Source organism: Sus scrofa, chromosome 9, assembly GCF_000003025.6.
Source record: "Sus scrofa isolate TJ Tabasco breed Duroc chromosome 9, Sscrofa11.1, whole genome shotgun sequence".
In the NCBI taxonomy this organism is placed as follows: Eukaryota; Metazoa; Chordata; class Mammalia; order Artiodactyla; family Suidae; genus Sus; species Sus scrofa.
Window position 1 is genome coordinate 128582520 of NC_010451.4, and position 19067 is coordinate 128601586.

A 19067-nucleotide genomic window follows, 5' to 3' on the forward strand; every position below is an offset into this window, starting at 1 on the left:
AATGGAGACTCTTAGGAATAAAGCCAGACCAAGATTCTGAAGACCTGAACTCTCACTCTAATAATACTAGCTGGGGTAAGACATGAGACTTTCTCTGTCTTACCTTCCTAATCATTAATGCTGTACTATTACCGCCTAACATACCTACTCATGAGACTTTAAGGGAGGACGGAAAGAAAAAACAAACATGGGGAAAACACTTGGAAACTTGTGGGACTCATACAAATGAAATGTAATTCTAATATATTCCTGGTTCATTTGCCTTCTTCCCTATTTAGACACTGAACTTGATTCTTGGAGACAGCCATTATAGACACTTCTTTTATCAGAAGAAATTATATCCAGAGAAAATTTTCTCTTAGGATAAAATTGTAAGAGTAAGTGATATGACAATAAATAATAGGCAACCTCTGCATTTAAAAACACTGAATAAGCACTAAACTCCTTAAGAATTTTTAAGAAGCAAAAATACTCAATCAGCAACAAATATTAATAAAGCTAAAATGAATTGCCTGTGTAGAGAAGAAAGAAAAAAATTAGGTCATATATTGAGTTCTGTTTGTGTTCATTCCAAAAACAATGTAGCCTTTTTTTTTTTTTTTTTTTTTTTTTTGGTCCAAGACAAACAACCTCACTTGAGAAGGTAAAAATGCGATTCACCTGAATCAGATACGTTCGCCCAATAAGGAGATAAGCTGGAAGGGAAAAATAACAAAAGCTCACCTAACACTTCTTGAGCACCTAAATACCTTATATGGATTATCTCTTTACTCCTCAGAGCAATCTCATTTGATAGGTAGTCTTTCCTCATTCTGGATAGGTCCTTGAAGACTTAGAGAGGAAGATTACATGTTCAAGATGACACCTGCACTAAAATACTCACATGGAGCTTAAAACAACCTGATCCCAAAGTTTAGGCTTTTTCCACTACTCTATGCTCCCTCTGCCAAAATAACCTAGAGCTCTTCTTCTAAAACCCAAGGGAAGTGAGAATTCCTTAAAGATTTTCTTAGTACCTCTAAGGATGATACACACAAATTGAGAGTGAAATGGAAGTGACCTTACACAAGAACAGGCAATGGAGCGGCTGGACCAATAATATCAGTGGGTAGGTTAACTGTCAATAGTGAAAATGATGCCATCATCTACTACCAATAGAGAAGTCGGTCTCTAAGTAACGGAGAAGGTTTTTCAAAATTAAGCCCAATTAAAGTGGGATGCACTTAATATGGTAGGTGCTAAATGAGGACTGCAGAAGACTAGCTTTGATGGCTTTCAATAAAACTTGAATGGGAACCTGTATGCGCATTCCATGAGTAGAGAGGGCTATGGAGGACCAAAGTTGCATTTGGGGATCTGTGGCAGGAGGAAATAAGAAAGAAAAGGTCTTAGACAAGAAACTGGATAAAAATCAGTAAGTTCTTCCCGAATTGACACTTTGCTCAGTTGATGACTCACAGATGATTTTCAATCCCATTTGACTTAACAGGTAAGAAAAGTAGACTCTAAACGAAAATGATATGTGCACAATTAAAATGTCTTCGGCAATCAGATTTCTCTTTGAAAGAAAATTCTAGGGCATTTTTCTTGGCCAAGATTCTTGGCTGGACCAATGAATCGCTTTAAACCAAAGAAATCTACAACAAAAACACAGCCATCTCCAAGGAGCCTAACTAACTAAAATTTTTAAGCATTTTAGTATTAACCTTAAGAAAAAAAAAAAAAACCTGTTTTTCCATAAAGATTCTGTTCTGCTATTATAGAGTAAATTAAAACTCATTTAGTTTTCATTCAAAACCTCCATTTTTTCTGTGTAGTGGCAAATTGCTTTTAGTTGCATTTTAGAGAAGCAATGATTAATCACTTCTCCTTAGACACCTAAGAAAAGTATTTATCAGAGTTATACTTTGGCTAGGTTAAAGAAGAGAGCTACAGTTTGTTAATTGTGAGGGGTACTCATTTTAAGAGGGTCACACCACAAACATCTTTTCTATCTTATCCTGGCCACTGCCAAAATACCGCACTCTTTCTGCCTCATCTTTTTCCCTCCTTTGCCACAGCCAAGTTTCTCAGTCAGCAACGGTCCTCTAACCAAGAGAAGGACCTCCATCAGGGTAACCCCAGGTTCGCAGGCATCCCCTGGCAGTTTTGAGACAAGGCAAAGGAAAAGAAAGCAGAGTGGTGGCAGGACAGAAACAGAGAAACGCAAGTGCAGAAGAGAAAGAACAGCATGAGAGAGAGAAATGAAGGAGAAAGGGTGACGAAAGTAAGAAACGAGGGAAGGAGCGCAATAAAGAGAAAAAGAAACCGGCTCAGAGGTCTCTGCTCAGGAGGACGTGGAAGAGGACCACCAAAGGCACATCAGAGGGCACTGATCGGAGCTGTCCCTCTTATTCTTCCTCGTCTTTCCCTTAGAGGAAACGGAATAAGAGCTCCTGGGCGCCCTTACCTGGATGAGCTCGTCCAGCTCGGTTGAGTTGACACAGGAGTGTTGGGAAATGAATGTCTGCTTCTGGATCACAATGGTGGTCCTCTGGGAAATCTCATGAGGCTGCTCCAACGCTTTGAACACAGTGGCTCCGATGATCAGATAGAGGACAACCACCAGGAAAATCGTAGAGACCGTCTTCCATTTCATAACATTAATGGTCGTGTCACTCTCCACCCGGGAGGCAAGCACGGTGGGTTTCGTGGAAAACGAGAGCCTCGGTTTGGAGTTCTGAGCAGCAGATTTAGGATCCAGCAAGTCAGGTGCCGCCACTGGACAACAAGAGAGAAAGAAGGTTAGGTTGGAAGAGGTTGGGGGGTGGGGGGGCTACTTTGGCTGCTTTAAGGGGGTGGCAAAGGTGGACTGAACTCTGCTTGCTCTCCTGATGGAAGCTTTGGAGCCTAAACCAGAAGTGCTCCCACCAGATCATGTCCAGGGCCATATATACAGGTTCCAGGAAAAGGGGCTGGGTCCTAGCTCCCTGCTGCTATTGGGGTTTCAGATGGGAGGCAGACCAAGACACTTAAACAAATCAAGAATGCCTAAGGTCTTCCCAATTAGTTTTAAAATTTATATCTGTCCAACGTGCTAGTCAACCCATTTACAAAACTTCTAAGAGTTGATGGTACTAAACTAGATATTTGAATAGTCATAAAAAAGGCTAATGGATCATTCTTGTTCTCAAGAACGTAACACTCTGTATCATAAGCAATCGATGGAAAGAACGTTATCTAATTTTATTTAAAAATTCATTATAATAAAGAAACTGTATTTTAAGTGAATTCGTGATCTAAACATGGTTGCTCAAATTAAAATATTAGGAAGTTTCTGGTAAAACATGATGGCAAATATACCACTCACTAGCTCAGTCACTTCTTTTCTGCTGCCCTCCAAAGTGGGTTGGAGATTATGCATTCTCCATATTTTGTTATTCAATCTCTGACATCTTAAAAAAATATACTACTACTCATGTTGACACAATCGTAGGTGCAGCCAAGAGATGACAATTTCTTTCCATTTTAATAGTGAACATTGTCAAGAAAAATATTGAAAACCTTATCTCACACCTTAGACCCTACAAGCTCTGTACAAAGCTAATTGCTCCATTACAGTGGATTTATGTGTTCTCTTATAAATTCCCATATACTCTGAGGTGACTCCAAATCCATTTATTATTCATCTCAGCTGTTCAAAAATATCATTAATGGATTTCTCTTTAGAAAATTTAAGAGGCACTAGAGTTCCACTTGCTAAAGGGAAAATAAGCCATCTGCTATATGATATTTGATTGGAAAGGCAACACTGAATCAACAGGGGTAAAAGAATGGCTGAAAAAGGGGACTTAAAAAAAATCACTAAGTCAACCAGAATAATCAATTTAACATTCGCAATTGTTAGAGATATAAATAAAATTATTCTAGTGTATATAATACAGGTTTAATTAAATGAAAACCTAAATTAAAAGGCACTTTTAGGTAAGTATATAAGAAATCCATATGAAATTTGCACCCCAATACCCTACAGGAACTTGAAATTACTTAAAAATAAGAAGGGGCTGAAGATGTCAATTTTTTCATAGCTATGCACCCTACCAGCTTGACCATCCCTATGAGTTAACTGTAGAACTAGCCCAGCTGGAGTTGATAAAATAAATCTTCTGTTGCCCACTTGAAAGAAGCTTTGCAAACAAAGCTATGGGAACTGAAGCAACAGACATAAGAAGGGTTGTCTAATGAGGGCAGGTAACAGGGGGTCTCCTCCATCAGCACAACTGAATGGTTCTGACTTTGAAGCAATGAAATCAATTCTGATGAGGTAACTGCACCCCTGGCTCCAAGTGGAGACTGGACAGCCCATTTCAGAATTTCCAATGGCTCAACCTGCTATATACAGGTATGTACACGCTGGCCTCCTGATACAGTCACCTGCTCCAAAGAAAGCCACACATGAGCAGACACCTTTAACATGTGATATTCATAAAGACAACTTCCCCCCAAATTAGCACTGGATAGGTGTTTAATGTTTTTCATTTTTGCTTATTTATTTGTTATTTCCCCAATACAATTTTTGTTTTTGAAAACATTTTAATAGAAATGCTGATTGCAGCTAAAATCACTGTCCCCTGCTGTCAGCCACTCCACCCCACCTCCAAGCTGCTTAATGAATCTGAGGGAAAAATAAAGGTCTTAAAAGCAAGCCATCTTCAGCATAAAAATAACAGAAAATCACACAGAAGCTCCACGCTGTATCTCTGAAGGAAGCTTTCCAAGCCTTCCCTCCTCAGTTCTCTGGGCTCTCATCTTTCTGTTTTCACATCAGTGGTTTCTAGTCTATAGAACTGGAAAACATCAAGACTGCTTACCTCAATGCTCCCAAATCCCAATCCTAAACTGCAATGCCAAACTAAGATATTGTCATTACATGCTTTGGGGGGGAAGGGGACAGATTTTTTTTTTTAAGATTTTGTATGTGTGTTATGCCAGCACATTTCCTGATGGAGTTTAATTCTTTTAAGCTCTTGCCTTATTTTTTAATTAGAACAAATATATATAATGCACATTTGGCAGACAGAATGGGCAAAACCTGATGAAAGACCAAAATAAAAACAACAGCCTTTCCTCTCAAATATGCGGAACCCTCTGGATTTCCGTCTTGTCTTTTTGATGTATGATCATAAAGAGAAGCTCTTTAGAACAAGGAATCAAAGATTCGCCCCTTCTACAGGCTCTCGGCACCATCACTACCTCCCTTCTCCGCTCCCAGCACATCACAGCCTCCTCTAGATCTTGCTCTCCCATCTTCACCCAGGTATGTCTCTAGCTCTCGGCCACTCCTGACGACTCAACACCAGGAGAAAAGAGCTTTTTTCAGCACCACTGCCTATCCCACCCCGCAACGGGCAACAAGTGTGGCCAGGGTCACCATGCGTCCTGCCTGTCGTCTACCCCCAAGAGCTGACCCTCCTCCTCCTCCTTCGGAAACTCCCTCAAGTGTCCCAAACCTACCCTGAAGGCAGATGCAAACCCCCAGGTGCAGCGGGGAAGCAGGCAGCACAGAATCAGAGATTGTGACCCCTTGGAAGGAAAAGACGGTGGAAAACGTCCGCTAGCTGCCAGCGGGGCATTTGCAGCCCTCCACGGACTCGCCAGGGCGGAAAGCGCGCGGCGGGAGGTGGGGGGGGGGCACCCAGGGGTCTCACCTCCTGCTGTATAGCCGGGTCTCTCCCGCGAGGTGCTGGGAAGCATGAGGCATGAGGCATGCAGCATTCAAAATGTTTAAAAAAAAAAAAAAAAAAAGACGGACTTGAAGCTTTTACAAACAGGCCATTGTACTCACTTCTTATTCAGAGACGGGCTGCGCGCTCCGAGCTGCACGGGCAGGCATTTTCCCCGGCTTTGTTTTACAAGGTGGGGAGAGCGGGGCTGGACGCGGGGAGGGAGGGTGGGGGGAGCGTGAGAAGAAACGGAATCGCGGGAAGGAGGGGACACCGGCGGGCCGGGCAGAGGGCGAGGCCCAGGCCAAGTTGGGCTGGGGCACCGTCGCCCCCGCGCACGCCTGCCGCCGGGCCCGGGTCACCCGGAGAGCGCGGGCGACCCGGGTCCCGCGCCGGCCCGCAGCCGCGGCCGCGCGCTCCGCCCCGGGCCCCGCGCTGGCCCGGCCCCGGCGCCGCGCGGCGCGGGGGCGGTGGGTGCAGCCCGAGCGGCCGTGCGCCCCGGCGTCTTTGTGCGCGAGCCTTGCTCAGCCCCTCTTCGCATTTCTTTGTGCGTCTCCCCGGCTGAGCCCTCGGTGCCCCGGGGGCGGAGGTGGCACGGTCTCGGCCGGCAGCTCGCCCGCCCACCGCTGCCCTCCCTTCCAGGCTCGCCCCTCGCCAGCTCCTTTCCCTCCTTTCGGAACTCCCTCCCTCTAGCCTTCCCCCCACACCACCACCCCTTTTGTCGCACCGCCCGGGCTCAACTCTTCCCACCCTCTCCGAGCCCAACCCTTGCCTGCGTCTCCCCTGCCTCTTCCAAAGACCCCCTCTAGCCGCCCCCGCCACCCTCCTATGGGCACAGCCCTATGGGTTCACCTGCTGCCTCTTTCCCTCTCAGCCCTTCCCGCTAACCCTGCCCCCTCCCTAGATCCTCGCTCACACTATCTGGCACACCTGGCTCCAACCCATCTCCTTCCAGTTCCGGGTGCGCGCTGGGGAACTGAGCTTTGGGGAGCAGGTCCCCAGACCCCCAACACCTGGGCATCCTCTCTTCCCTCCCCCCTCGCCCAGGCTTATACAGAGAAGGACACCCTGAGACCCTGGAGTAGGGGCCCTAATGAGGATGTTAACTGCTTCCAGTCAGCGCATGGGGAAAGGTTATCAAGCCCCTAACAATCTCCACCCCATCTCCAAGGGTGCTCCGCCTGAGCAGCGAGCTCTGATCAATTGAAGGACTGCGGAAGGCACCTGGAGCCTGAGTGAAAGCATTTAGGGTTGCAGAGGGAATGGAAGAAAAATCGATTAGCTTTCAGGGCAAGACCCCTTTTGCAGGGGACGAAGGTTGTGAATGTGGTCGGTAATGTGGTCGGTAAAGCCGCGGGGTGGGAGACTTCGGAAACCTCAGCATCAAGAGCCCCTCTCGGCAGGTACCAGACCCCGCCAGACTCCTAAACCGCCGCGCGGGGGCAGCTGAACTCAAGGCGACCCGGGTGCGGGAACCGAACCCGCAGAGAAGGGGAGACCGCGCTCAGAGGACAGACTGCAGCTGTTAAAATAAGCGAGTCTGCTCACCGCACACGTGATGTAGTGGAACTTCAGCCGGTTTGTAAACGCCTTCCTCCTTCCCACTTTTGCAGCGGGAATCCCTTGCTGACCTGCACCCTCCCACTCCACCACTGTGTGAGAGTTTATCTTCCAGAACCGCTGCTCGGCCAGACTGGAGTATTTCCCCAGTTACCAGGAGAATTTCCTAGCGAAATCTATAGATATGAATGAGGTAAGGTAGAGCAGAAAGACTTGATTGTCAAGAACGTTGTAAACCTTTTGCAAGGCTGTGGCCGGCCATGATTTTAAATGCCGAATTATTATCATTTTTTATTTCCGGAAGAGATTCAGGTTTCTCCTTTTTTTCCTCCTATTAAAAATGTTCTCCTTATTAGGAATTCCTTCCTGCTGGAACGGAGGCGTGTTTTTCTCGACTTCTGCTCTCAGTAATAATATAATCGGATGTCCTTTCTACAATGTGAATCCGATCCTCTCACTGACTTAAAACCCTTTCAGACTCTCTGGGTCATATGTAATGTGCTTCCTGGTCTGGCTTCTCTTTTTCATTCCTGGCTTCCCAGTATACTATCATCTTCCCTCACACACCTTGCCCAGTCCTTTCTCCAAATTTACATGACTGAGACACTGCATCAACAGCTTCTCTAGAGAAACAGAACAAAAAAGGTATGTGTGCATAAATTTTTTTTAAGGAATTGGCTCACATGATTATGGGGGCTGGCAAGTCCATCGGACATCCCCACGGTAGCTCTGGAAACTCAGGCAAGAGTTGATGCTTCCGTCTTGAATTTCTTCTTTTCTGGGAAATCTCACTTTTTGCTCATAAGACCCGGACTGCACATCCTCAAGGGTAATCTCAAAGTCACTTGATGGTAGATATTAACCACATCTACAAAATACCTTCGCAGCAACACCTTGATGAGTGTTGGTTAAATAACTGGGTGCTATAGCCTAGCCAAGTTGACACGTCAACCTAAACATCACAGGGATTATCCCCCAGATCCCCAGCTGTCCAGAAGTTTCTCCCGAACCCTAGTAATTTATCTCACTATTTGCTTCCCAGGACAATTTATGCTTCCATTTTGTCACACTGTGCTGTGCTTCCTTAAACTAGACCATAACTCAGTTAAGGCAGAAACTCTCTCTGTTCTCCCCCCAAATCCATGGTAACCAGTGACCAGTGCGAAACAGGTGTTAGGAAACGTCTCAATCAAAGTGTCATTGTGGACATCCTTTACCTTTACCTGGCCTCCTTCTAAGTATTTGGAACTAGGTATCCTAAATAGAAAATGAGATGAATTCACCCCTCTTTGTGAATTCGCAAGCTTTCTGTTCTCCAGGGAAAATGATCCCAAACACTTTTTTTTTTCTTCCCTTTTTTCCTTTTGTTTAAAAACGTGATGCAACTTGATGACTCTTTTTTGGTTCCATCTGGGTCTTTTGCAAATTTAACCACACTTTCGAAGCACTGGTCCTTTGTCCAACTGGCAAATGCTTACTGAAGTAGGGCCTTAACTCATAGTTTAAATATGCTTGTGTAGAGGCAGCAGCGTGGCACAGCGGAAGGGTGCTGGGCCCATAAATATGCCTGTGTCGTGCTTCTCTTTCCCATACTTATGGGTCGTAAGACACACTACCAGTCCCAAATGCCAAATTGCCATTTTCTCTCCTTTTCTAGATCAAGTCACGTGTAGCACTGGTCCTCCGCGGTCCCCTCGCATTATCCTCACATTAGGCACACGACTATGTAGAGGGCTGGGGTAGAGGTCATGGATTTACTTAACAGGGACATTAAATTAAGATTTTAAAACAACAAACAAAATTCCAAGCTGTAACATTAGCAGGAATCACTGCACAAACTAGCCTCATCCTCACAAATAATTCAAAAAAACTGAGAAACTAGTCCCTGTACTGACTAGCCCTTCTTTCCAATGCAGCCCCTCACGGCCCCCTCAGTGAAACTCCTACACCCCCACCCACACCCCCACCCGGCCCTTTTTTTCTTTAATAGCTGCACCTGCAGCGTATGGAAGTTCCCAGGCTGGGGGTCAGATCCAAATTGGAGCTGCAGCTGCCGGCCTATACCACAGCCACAGCAGTGTCAAATCTGAGCCACATCTGCAATCTACACCACAGCTTCCTGCAATACCACATTCTTAACCCACTGAGGGAGGCCAGGGATTGAATCCACACCCTCACAGACATGATGTCGGGTTCTTAACTCACTGAACCACAATGGGAACTCCAATTCCTGCCCCTTTAGGAGCCTTCTTGTGCTTACGCACTGTGTTTGACATAAGAGGCAAAAAGCGAGTAGACTAATTTGTGTATCATTGCAACTGAAGAAACAAGGAAATGGGGTGGCTTAGTCTCTTTAATTTTATGTCCACATTTCTCAAGAATATAAATGCCACCAAAAGTGTCATAGAGAGACTAGATAGATTCTATTTCTTTCTTGTTGCTGGAGCCAGACGACCTAAAACCCGTTAACTTTATTTTAATGGGTAGGAAAACCTGAAATAGTTAATAAAAAGATTTTCCACACCCCAAATTGTATATTCCTCTCATTCTGGTGTTATGCTCCAACGAGCAGCATAAAATCCCATAGGATTTCATTTTTATCTTGATTTTCCTTTATGACATTGGCCTATTCATCGTTAAAGCAAACAAACAAAACCAAAAAAAGGAGAACGCCAGTGTCTTTTCCACAATTCCAATCAGACCTGGAATTTTGAAGTCAAAGTGATTTCTATGGGTATCAAAACTACCGTTTGTGAACCATGTGAGCGTGAGGGCGTCCCTTTATCTCTCTGACCGTCGGTTTTCTCATCTACATAATAGAGACACTACCCTGAACTCAAAAGACTGATGTGAGAATTAAAACATATATGTGGTTTAATATTGTAGGTCCTCCGAAGAATTTTGTTGTCTCCTGTGCTTGACCTAACCCAGTGAAACAAGGGGGCCGTGGCTGAGCAGGACCACCAACAAATTCCAACTCTATAAATACATCTTGCCATTTAATTAATCCTCTGAATAACACAACTGTGCAGGTCTAAGATGAAGAAGGATGAATCTCATTTGTCAAATACTTCTTGAATGTTTACTAGGTGCCGAACCGGAGCTCTGAGGATACAGCAAGGTTGCTGCCTTCGTTAAGCTTAAGTTCTGCAGATGGATGGTGCTAAACAAACACAAAATTAAAAGTTTTTTCACAGCCAAGGAAACCATGGGCAAAACCAAAAACAAACAAACAAACAAAAACAACCTACAGAAAGGGAGAAGATATTTGCAAATGATGTGACCAACGATGGCCTAATTTCTAAAATATACAAGCAGCTAATACAGCTTAATATCAACAAGCAAACAACCAACCTAATCAATGGGCAAAAGACCTAAATAGGCATTTTTTCCAAAGATATACAGATGGCCCATAGACACATGAAAAGATGCTTAATGTTGCTAATTATTAGAGAAAGCAAGTCAAAACTACAATGAGGTATCGCCTCACACTGGTCAGAATGGCCATCGTCAAAAAGTCCACAAGTCAGAATTGTCTGGTGGCTCAGGTTTGATCCCTGGCCCCAGAATCGTTGGCTGTGGCTACAGCCAAAGAAAAAGTCTACAATAATAAATGCTGGAGAAGGTGTGGAGAAAAGGGAAATTGCCTGCACGGTTGGTGGGAATGTAAGCTGGTGCAGCCCCTTTTAGGGTTCCTTAAAAAATCAAAAACTAGAGTACCATGTGATCCAACAATCCCACTTCTGGCCACATATCTGGAAAAGAATACTACTCAGCCAAAGAAAAGAATGAAATAATGCCATTTGCAGCAACATGGATAGACCTAGAGATTGTCATACTAAGTGACGTAAGCCAGAAAGAGAAAGACAAATACCACATGATATCACTTACATGTGGAATTTTTAAAAAGTATATAAATGAACTTGTTTACAAAACAGAAATAGACACACAGACATAGAAAACAAATAGATGGTTACCAAAGGGGCAATGGGAGAGAGATACATCAAGATTTGGGATTAGCAGACAGGTACACACTACTATCCATAAAATAAACAACAAAGACCACTGCATAGCACAGGGAACCGTAGTCAATACCTTGTAATGACCTATAATGGAAAAGAATATGAAAAAGAGTATGTGTGTGTATAAGTGAATCACTTTGTTGTACACCTGAAACTTAACACGACATTGTAAATCAACTACACTTCAATTTAAAACATTTAAAAATTAAAAAAAAAACTGTGAGATCATAAATGTTTCTTGTTTTCAGGTGCTAAGTTGTGGTAATTTGCTATGCAGCAATAGGTAATAACACCCTCTGAGAGTTAAATTCCAAGTAAGCTTATGACATGTCTGTCAGATTTGAGTTATGCAAATTACTTTAAGAAGGCAATTCCTCAAAAGCCAAAATGTATTCATTTTGAAGCATTCATAAACCTAAAGTTAGAATGTGTTCATCAGAAGGGACATTGGCATCATTGGAAGAAGAGCAAAGAAAGCGAAGAGGTAGGTGCTAGCAGTGCTTATATAAGCCTTGTCTACAGCAGTAGGTCTCAACCTGAGGGTACAGCAGAATCGCCTGGAGTGGTCATAAGACCTGAGGGCTGAGCCTGGCCCAGAGTTTCCGGTGCATTATATCTGGGGTGAGACCTGAGAAGTGGCATAAATTACAAGTTCCCAGGTGATGCTGATGCTGCTAGTTGAAGAAGCACAGTTTGAGAATCCTGGAGGAAAAGCAGGATTTGGGTTCACTCTGCTCTGATAGCTCACAGAGGCAGTTTCTGCTGTGGTAAGAAATTGGACTAGATGACAGCTCAGGTCCTCTGCCAGCATGGTTGACAATTCATGGCAGCCACTGGTACGTGTCACCATTCACTCTCTCTCTGGAAAGTACGCAGTTCAAAAATTCTGTCCATTTGCAACACCACCAATGTGTTTTTGGCCATGTACAGTACAAGACATATATTTAGTCCCTCATTCAACTAGTATTTATTAAGCATCTTCTGGGTATCAGAAAGGCGTTTTTCTGGCATTTCGGGGATATGCAGTAGCAAAGAAGACACGCCGAATTTTTGTAACCGTGGAGTTAAACTAAGGAAAGGATGACAGTAGTAAGAACATGTCCCTGTCTATTTGTAAAACATCACTGAGTTACTGAGAGGGTTTCATATTAAAGTATCTCGCCCTGAAAAATGGGGGGGAGGGTAATGGCATTTTTTCCATAAAGCTTTGCAAAATTAATCAAAATCAAGAGGTTTATTTTGTGAAAATAAAAGTCATTCTAAAATATGTAACACAGCAATATCTTTTTAATGGCTTTATATATTCACTTTAAAATGAACACATATACAAAAATATGAAAAAGATAAGATTTTTAAATGTAAACAAGAATCTCTTTAATAATGGCGTTCTTAGTCTCATGTGATTTCTTTTCAGGGTTGAAAATCTGTGCAAGTCAAAACACCCATCTTCTGGCATAAAAGCATCAATTCTTTAATCAGTGTACACGGAAGTGTTATTATTTAAAATCAGCTAATATTCATATATAATTTTGCTCAACAGGGAATAAGGTATTAATTAAGGGTATTGTAAAGAAATAATTATAAAATGGTACTCTGTTATAGTAGATTAAATTCAGCAAACATTAGAATTGACTTAGTTACAAAGAGGAGATTTTACTCCAGCTTTTCTTTCTCCTTTCAAAGCTGAGTATCATAAACTATCATCAGGAAATAAATGTTTTGTATTATATATCTAGACTAACAATGTATTCATTAGATAATTTTTTAAGTCTGCCAATATTATCCAAACTAATTATATCAAATGGGGTGCTTTTTATTAAAATCAGCCATAAATCCAGAGAGAACTAGACTTCAAAATTTTTCTTGATGGCTTTCATTACCTAATGAATTTCCAGCACATTCAGGGCTTTATTTAAAACTTATATTTGTTGTGAAAATTTGCCAATCCAGTGTTTTGCCTGCACCTGAGACCACAAATTCTGACAACAATGAAGAACAAATCAATTTTTTGTGTGTGAAGAACAAACCAATTCAATTTCTCTTCCAAAATGAAGTCACAAGATATAAAGGCAATAAACAAGAAAATAGTGAATGTGAGGCTTTGGAGTCTCCCAAAGATATTTATTAATGTGTTCAATAACCAAAGACCTTAATTTCACCACAACTAGAATCTAGTTGACCCTTACACGTTTTTTATATCCATGATTAATGAGCACTTCCAAGGCTTGCTCAAGGCCATCTACCAAGTTTATGGAGGAATTGAGATTAAAAACCTATGCATCACCCAAGGCATGTTTATCTGTAAGAAAGTCCTAAAACAAAGAAGAAAGCAGCTTTGCGTAGAATTAAAATTTGTTAAGATAGTTGTGAGATCTCTCCAAATTCTACAAAGTGAACAAGGCCAGAAGCCTGTCACCACCACCACTGTCCCCAGGACCTTTGCCAAGTTCCAAGAGAGAAACGACCTTGTCTTCTTCATTCTCTGCACAATATCTACATATTGTAGGCACAAAAATCAATATTGATTAAATGAATGAAAGCCCATCTTTAAGAGGCAGTATTGAAAGAAATCCAGTACTTAATTAGGGCTCACAATCCCAATGCCTGTTGTTGGCCAGAGGAAATGAATCCAACTAGTATCCATGAGGATGCGGGTTTGATCCCTGGCCTTGCTTAGTGGGTGGGGGATCCAGCGTTGCTATCAGCTGTGGTCTAGGTCCCAGACGAGGCTCGGATCTTGCATTGCTGTGGCTGTGGCCAGCAGCTACAGCTCTGATTTGACCCTACCCTGGGAACTTCCACATGCCAGGAATGCAGCCCTCTAAAGCAAAGGAAAAAAAAGAAGAAGAAGAATCCCAATGCCTACAGCATCAGGCAATAACACACACGCATGAAGTGGGTCTAGTGAACCAGTGAACTGGAGGAGATGGTCCAGTTATCTCTAGTTGATTACTGCCATGAAAAAGCGTAAGATCCAGTGTGTTAGACCTTCCAATTTCTCAAGAGAAGTCATATATCCACATTGTTTTAGAAGGCTTTCAATTTCAAAATGGGGGCCACCAAATCAATTTTTAAAAAAAGAAACAGTGGCAAATAACCATATCTGTAGGGAGCTCTCCTGCAGCACAGGGGGTTAAGGATCTGGTGTTGTCATTGCAGCGCCTTGGGTCACTGCTGTGGTGCGGATTCAATCCCTGGCCCGGGAACTTCCACATGCCATGGGTGTGTGTTTTTCAGCTTGGAAAAGATAATTTTTTTTTCTTTTTATAGCCGTACCTGCAGCATATACAAGTTCTAAGGCTAGGGGTCTGATCAGAGCCTCAGCTGCAGGCCTATACCACAGCCACAGCAACGCCAGGTCGGAGCCTCTTCTGTGATCTGTGCCATAGCCCGCAGCAGTGCCACATCCTTAACCCACTGACCAAGGCCAGGGATTGAACCTGCATCCTCACGGACACTATGTCGGGTTCTTAACCTGCTGAGCCACAGCGAGAACTCTAATAAATAATATTTTAATACAATTTTTTTTTGTCTTTTTGGGGCTGCACCCACAGCATATGGAAGTTCCCAGGCTAGGGGTCAAATCGTAGCTGTAGCCTCCAGCCTAAGCCACAGCCTCAGCAACTTGAGATCCATGCACCTGACAAAAAATATATTTGTAGGCTGCACATGGTCCTGAGGCCCTCTGATTTCAGATTCTGGGTTAAGATAATGTAAGATGCCCTGTGAGGTCATATCTGAGTTTCCACTGTCAGTTAAGAACCCGACATAGTGTCTGTGACCTACACCACAGCTCACAGCAATGCAGGATCCTTAACCCACTGAGCAAGGCCAGGGATTGGACCTTCGTCTTCATGGATGCTAGTCAGATTCGTTTGCACTAAGCCACAATGGGAACCCCTTAATACAATATTTTAAACAATCAATATTAATATAAAAATTACATGAGGAACAAAAGTTCTAAATTTTATTTTTTTCATTTTCTAAAGTTTTACTGACGTAGAGTTGATTTACAGTGTTGTAATCATTTCTGCTGTACAACAAAGTGATTCGTTTATACTCATACATAAATCCATTATTTTTCCAGTTCTTTCCCCACATGGATTATCATAGACTACTGAGTAGAGTTCTCTGTGTTATATAGTAGGGCCTCGTTGGCCAGTCATTCCATGTACCACAGTGCATATGTAACAGTCCCAAACCCCCAGTCCATCCATTCCCCCTGCCTGTCCCCTTGGGTAACCATAAGTTTGTTTTCAAAGTCAAAATTTTAAATAAAGAGCATCCAACCCCACATTTGCCCGAGTTGGCCTAGATAGCTGCACCGTATTCTGGCCCCACTGCCCTGTTTCACTGATACTTAATCCTCCCTTTTCTATCACATAAATGCTTCTTTTCTGGAGCTCCAGGTGCCATGCTATATTACAGAAGAAGCCACCCCTCACTCACCCAAAATTCTGTGCCAAAACATGCATTGCACTACACATACAATAAGATAACTTACACCTCCTGTGAAAACTCAAGTTTATCTTCCTCCTTTGAAAGAATGCATCTCAAATGCTGTTCTTTCCTTTCCTCTGAGATGGTGAGACTCACTTGTTATGGAATTGCCTTAATTATACTTTTCTCTCAAGTGTCAGCTTAAGACCTGCTTAGTTCTGCCACACTGCCAGATGCTTCAGATGGGGATCTGGCCCTAGCCCTGCAACAGCTTGCCACTGGAGTCCAACAGATACAGGTTAGTTATTGTGGAATGCTCTTATGTTGATTTAGCTCTCAGCTTGGAAATCACATCTGAAATGTTTTAAAGCTAGATATTACAGGGAGCCCTTCAACCTTTCCCAAGCAGCCGCTCAAAATACAGACCTTCTCATCCACCACCACCACAAACCCCTCCATGAGATAATTAATGTGCACGATTAGGTAATAATTGAGGGCAAAATGTTAAATCAGGGTTTTCACAATCTCCATAAGCTTCTTCCACCTTGAGAGTCACAAGACTCATCAGCCTCACACCAGGACTAACAGAGCTAATTATGCAAATATATTTATGAACTGTCAAAGCACCCATGGGGAAAACAATTGGAACCAGCATAGAAACTTCAATACTACATAATCTCTAACTATAATTTGAGGAAGAACAAGATATGATGATGCCTCAAGTTCCTGTGAAATCTGGTCTTTTATAATAATTATATTATAAAAAATATAATTAGACAATTAATTTAATTTGGTCACAACAGTTCCCTGATCATATATCCTGACCATTCTCCCCTGTGAAACCTCCTCCTTTGCTTTTATCTCTGATAAATTTGATCACAATTACCTAGGAATCAAGAAATAAATCCACAGCACTTTTTACTCCTGTGTGGATATTTGTCCCTAAGTCTTCCTTCCTCCACTAGGCTAAAAGCTCTCGAAGACTAGTATCTCATCTGAATTCTTTTGGATTTCTTAGAACACGTAGTAGGTTTTCAAATGTTTTTTTGAATCATTGTGGATGAAAACCATCACTAAGCCAACACATTCAAAATCGCCAGCTCTTAGGACCTTCAAAGAAGGATTTGATGGCAGCTGTGACATTTATAATCAAAAAGCATTTAATTCACATCAAGGCATTTTCAGTATATTGAAAGTCACTGTATTTCTTCCATGCCCTTTATTATCCATAAAATTCTATTATCACACTGATTCACATGGAAGTCAGTATGTTCCACTGGTGAAGACTGTGAGCTGTCTGGATTCAAGTCCAGGCCCAGCCACTTATTAGCTGTGCCTTATTTTTTCATCGGTGAAATAAAGTGAAAAGTAATCAACTTCAACTTGTTCATGAGACCTAAAAGGGTTAACACTTGAAAAGTATTGAGAACAGTGCCCTAAATAGAGTGTAACGGTGGTCACTATTAATACTTAATAATTATTCCAACCGAGAGCACTAAATTATGGAGAGAGGGGAAGAAGATGGATCTGAGGTGAGACAAAAAGGAAGACGTCATTAATTTTCTGGGGCTCGGTCAACCAACACCCAGAAGCTGGCTGGCTTTTAGGAACCAAATGAGCAATTGAGAGTCAGGAAGAAAAAAGAGAGCTGTAAAAGATGGCATCAAATTCCAGCCCTTCTATTCCAGAAAGAAGACTCTGCAACTCATGCAGTTCTTCCTAGAGCAGGAAGCTTTCCCATTCCACCTGATGGGGGAGAAGTCTTTACCAGGATATAGCCAGCAAAGGTGGATAAGTGAGATCCAGTTGGGATGGGGAGGGAGACAGTAGGGGAGTACACGAAGCTACACTGGGAGCCCAGAAACCAACCTGAAAGTCTCTTCTCATCATCACAGATGCGGGGTTGCCACACATACTCAAATCTCTCTGTGGCTGAGGCTCAGCATTTTGGACTGCTGCTCTCTGAAACTGGCCCTTTCCATTGTGTTGACTTCACTATCTCCTTAGCAACCGTGGTTGCTTAAATGCTTCTGGGTTTGCTTGATTTTTTTACCCTTTCATTGTTATCAGTGTTGTTTTCTAGACACAGATAAAACTCTTCTTTTCCACAAACAGGTTTCTGGTTCAGGTAAAACTTCCAGAACCCCAAGTTGTTGGTTGCTAAGGGGAGCAATGTATACAAATAACATATCAAAACAATAAGGGCCCCAGGAACAGAGATTTCTGTTGAGCCAACAGGTATAATGTGTATTTATTTGTGACTCAGATGTTGTACCTGTTCTCTCTGCTGATTTGTCAGGGATCGCTCTTATTCTTCTCACCCTAGCATCACATTACGCTCATTTTAATTGAAATCGAGGTGTCAAATATTTACTGTTCTATTTTTAACAATTTTTGATGAAAATCTGTTAGCCACCAAGCACAGCTATGAATAGAATAAACTGTCTTTTCTTTTCTGTTTTTATATCTATCCTAACAGTAGAATGCTGAGTTTTGTCGCGGTTTTTCTTTGCATGAAAGTTGGGTAGAAAAAACCTTCATTGTTTTCTATGAATATTTTCTCAAGAAGGGGAGCCAGTAGTGCACTGTTCAGATTCTAAAGTGCCTTGCCACCTTCTTAGTAATTAACTACAGTGTTTCATTTGCCTGAAGTGATGGATGTTGTTTGCACCATCTTCATATGTGACATTACATTACTCATATACTACATCTGCATATTTCAGGCATGTAGATTTTAACTCCACGTGTCTTTCCTGCTACCCTTGACCCTGAATTCTTAAGTACCCTTTTACCATGATCCTATAGCATGTAGTAGGCATTCAGTAACAACTGAACAATTGTTACTGTTATATAGGACTATACTTAAAGTTCTAGGGATTGGGGATAAAAATATAAAAACCAGACAGCCCTCTCTGTAGAGATTTATCTAGCTGGGAAGACAAAATTTCCATGAAAGCAATCCAAAATGAATCATCAAGATAGATCTAGATAGGACCGCAAAGGAAACATCTGCTAAGATCCGTAACAAATATTTATTTAAGTAAATTACATGGGAGCATATGCCAGTTACATTGGAGGACCCCTCTTTGAATATACTTTGTTAGTCATCCATTTGAAACATTAAATATGAAAATACGTTATTTTTAAATTCAATTCACAATGATTTTTTGTTGCTAGCCTTGTCTAGATTCCCTCAACATTTGTCTAGTAAAGCCATCATCCCAGGGTCAATCTTTCTACTTAGAAACCATGACGTATAACACGATGCTGGTCACCACATTTTATGGTGGGTATTTATGTCGCTCTTTCCCCCTTGCCAGTAAGTTCCTTAGGGTAGGAACTG

General features: G+C 42.4%; 1 protein-coding gene across 7 annotated transcripts in view; it reads right to left on the reverse strand.

The window, feature by feature from the left end:
* KCNK2 (potassium two pore domain channel subfamily K member 2) overlaps positions 1 to 19067 on the reverse strand; it is a 230431-nt gene that overhangs the window by 153288 nt on the left and 58076 nt on the right. For 2 of the 7 annotated variants that reach the window (XM_021102126.1, XM_021102132.1), the window contains exon 2: positions 2450 to 2760. In XM_021102126.1, coding sequence (XP_020957785.1) covers positions 2450 to 2760 — 311 coding nt within the window. 7 annotated transcript variants of the gene reach the window in all.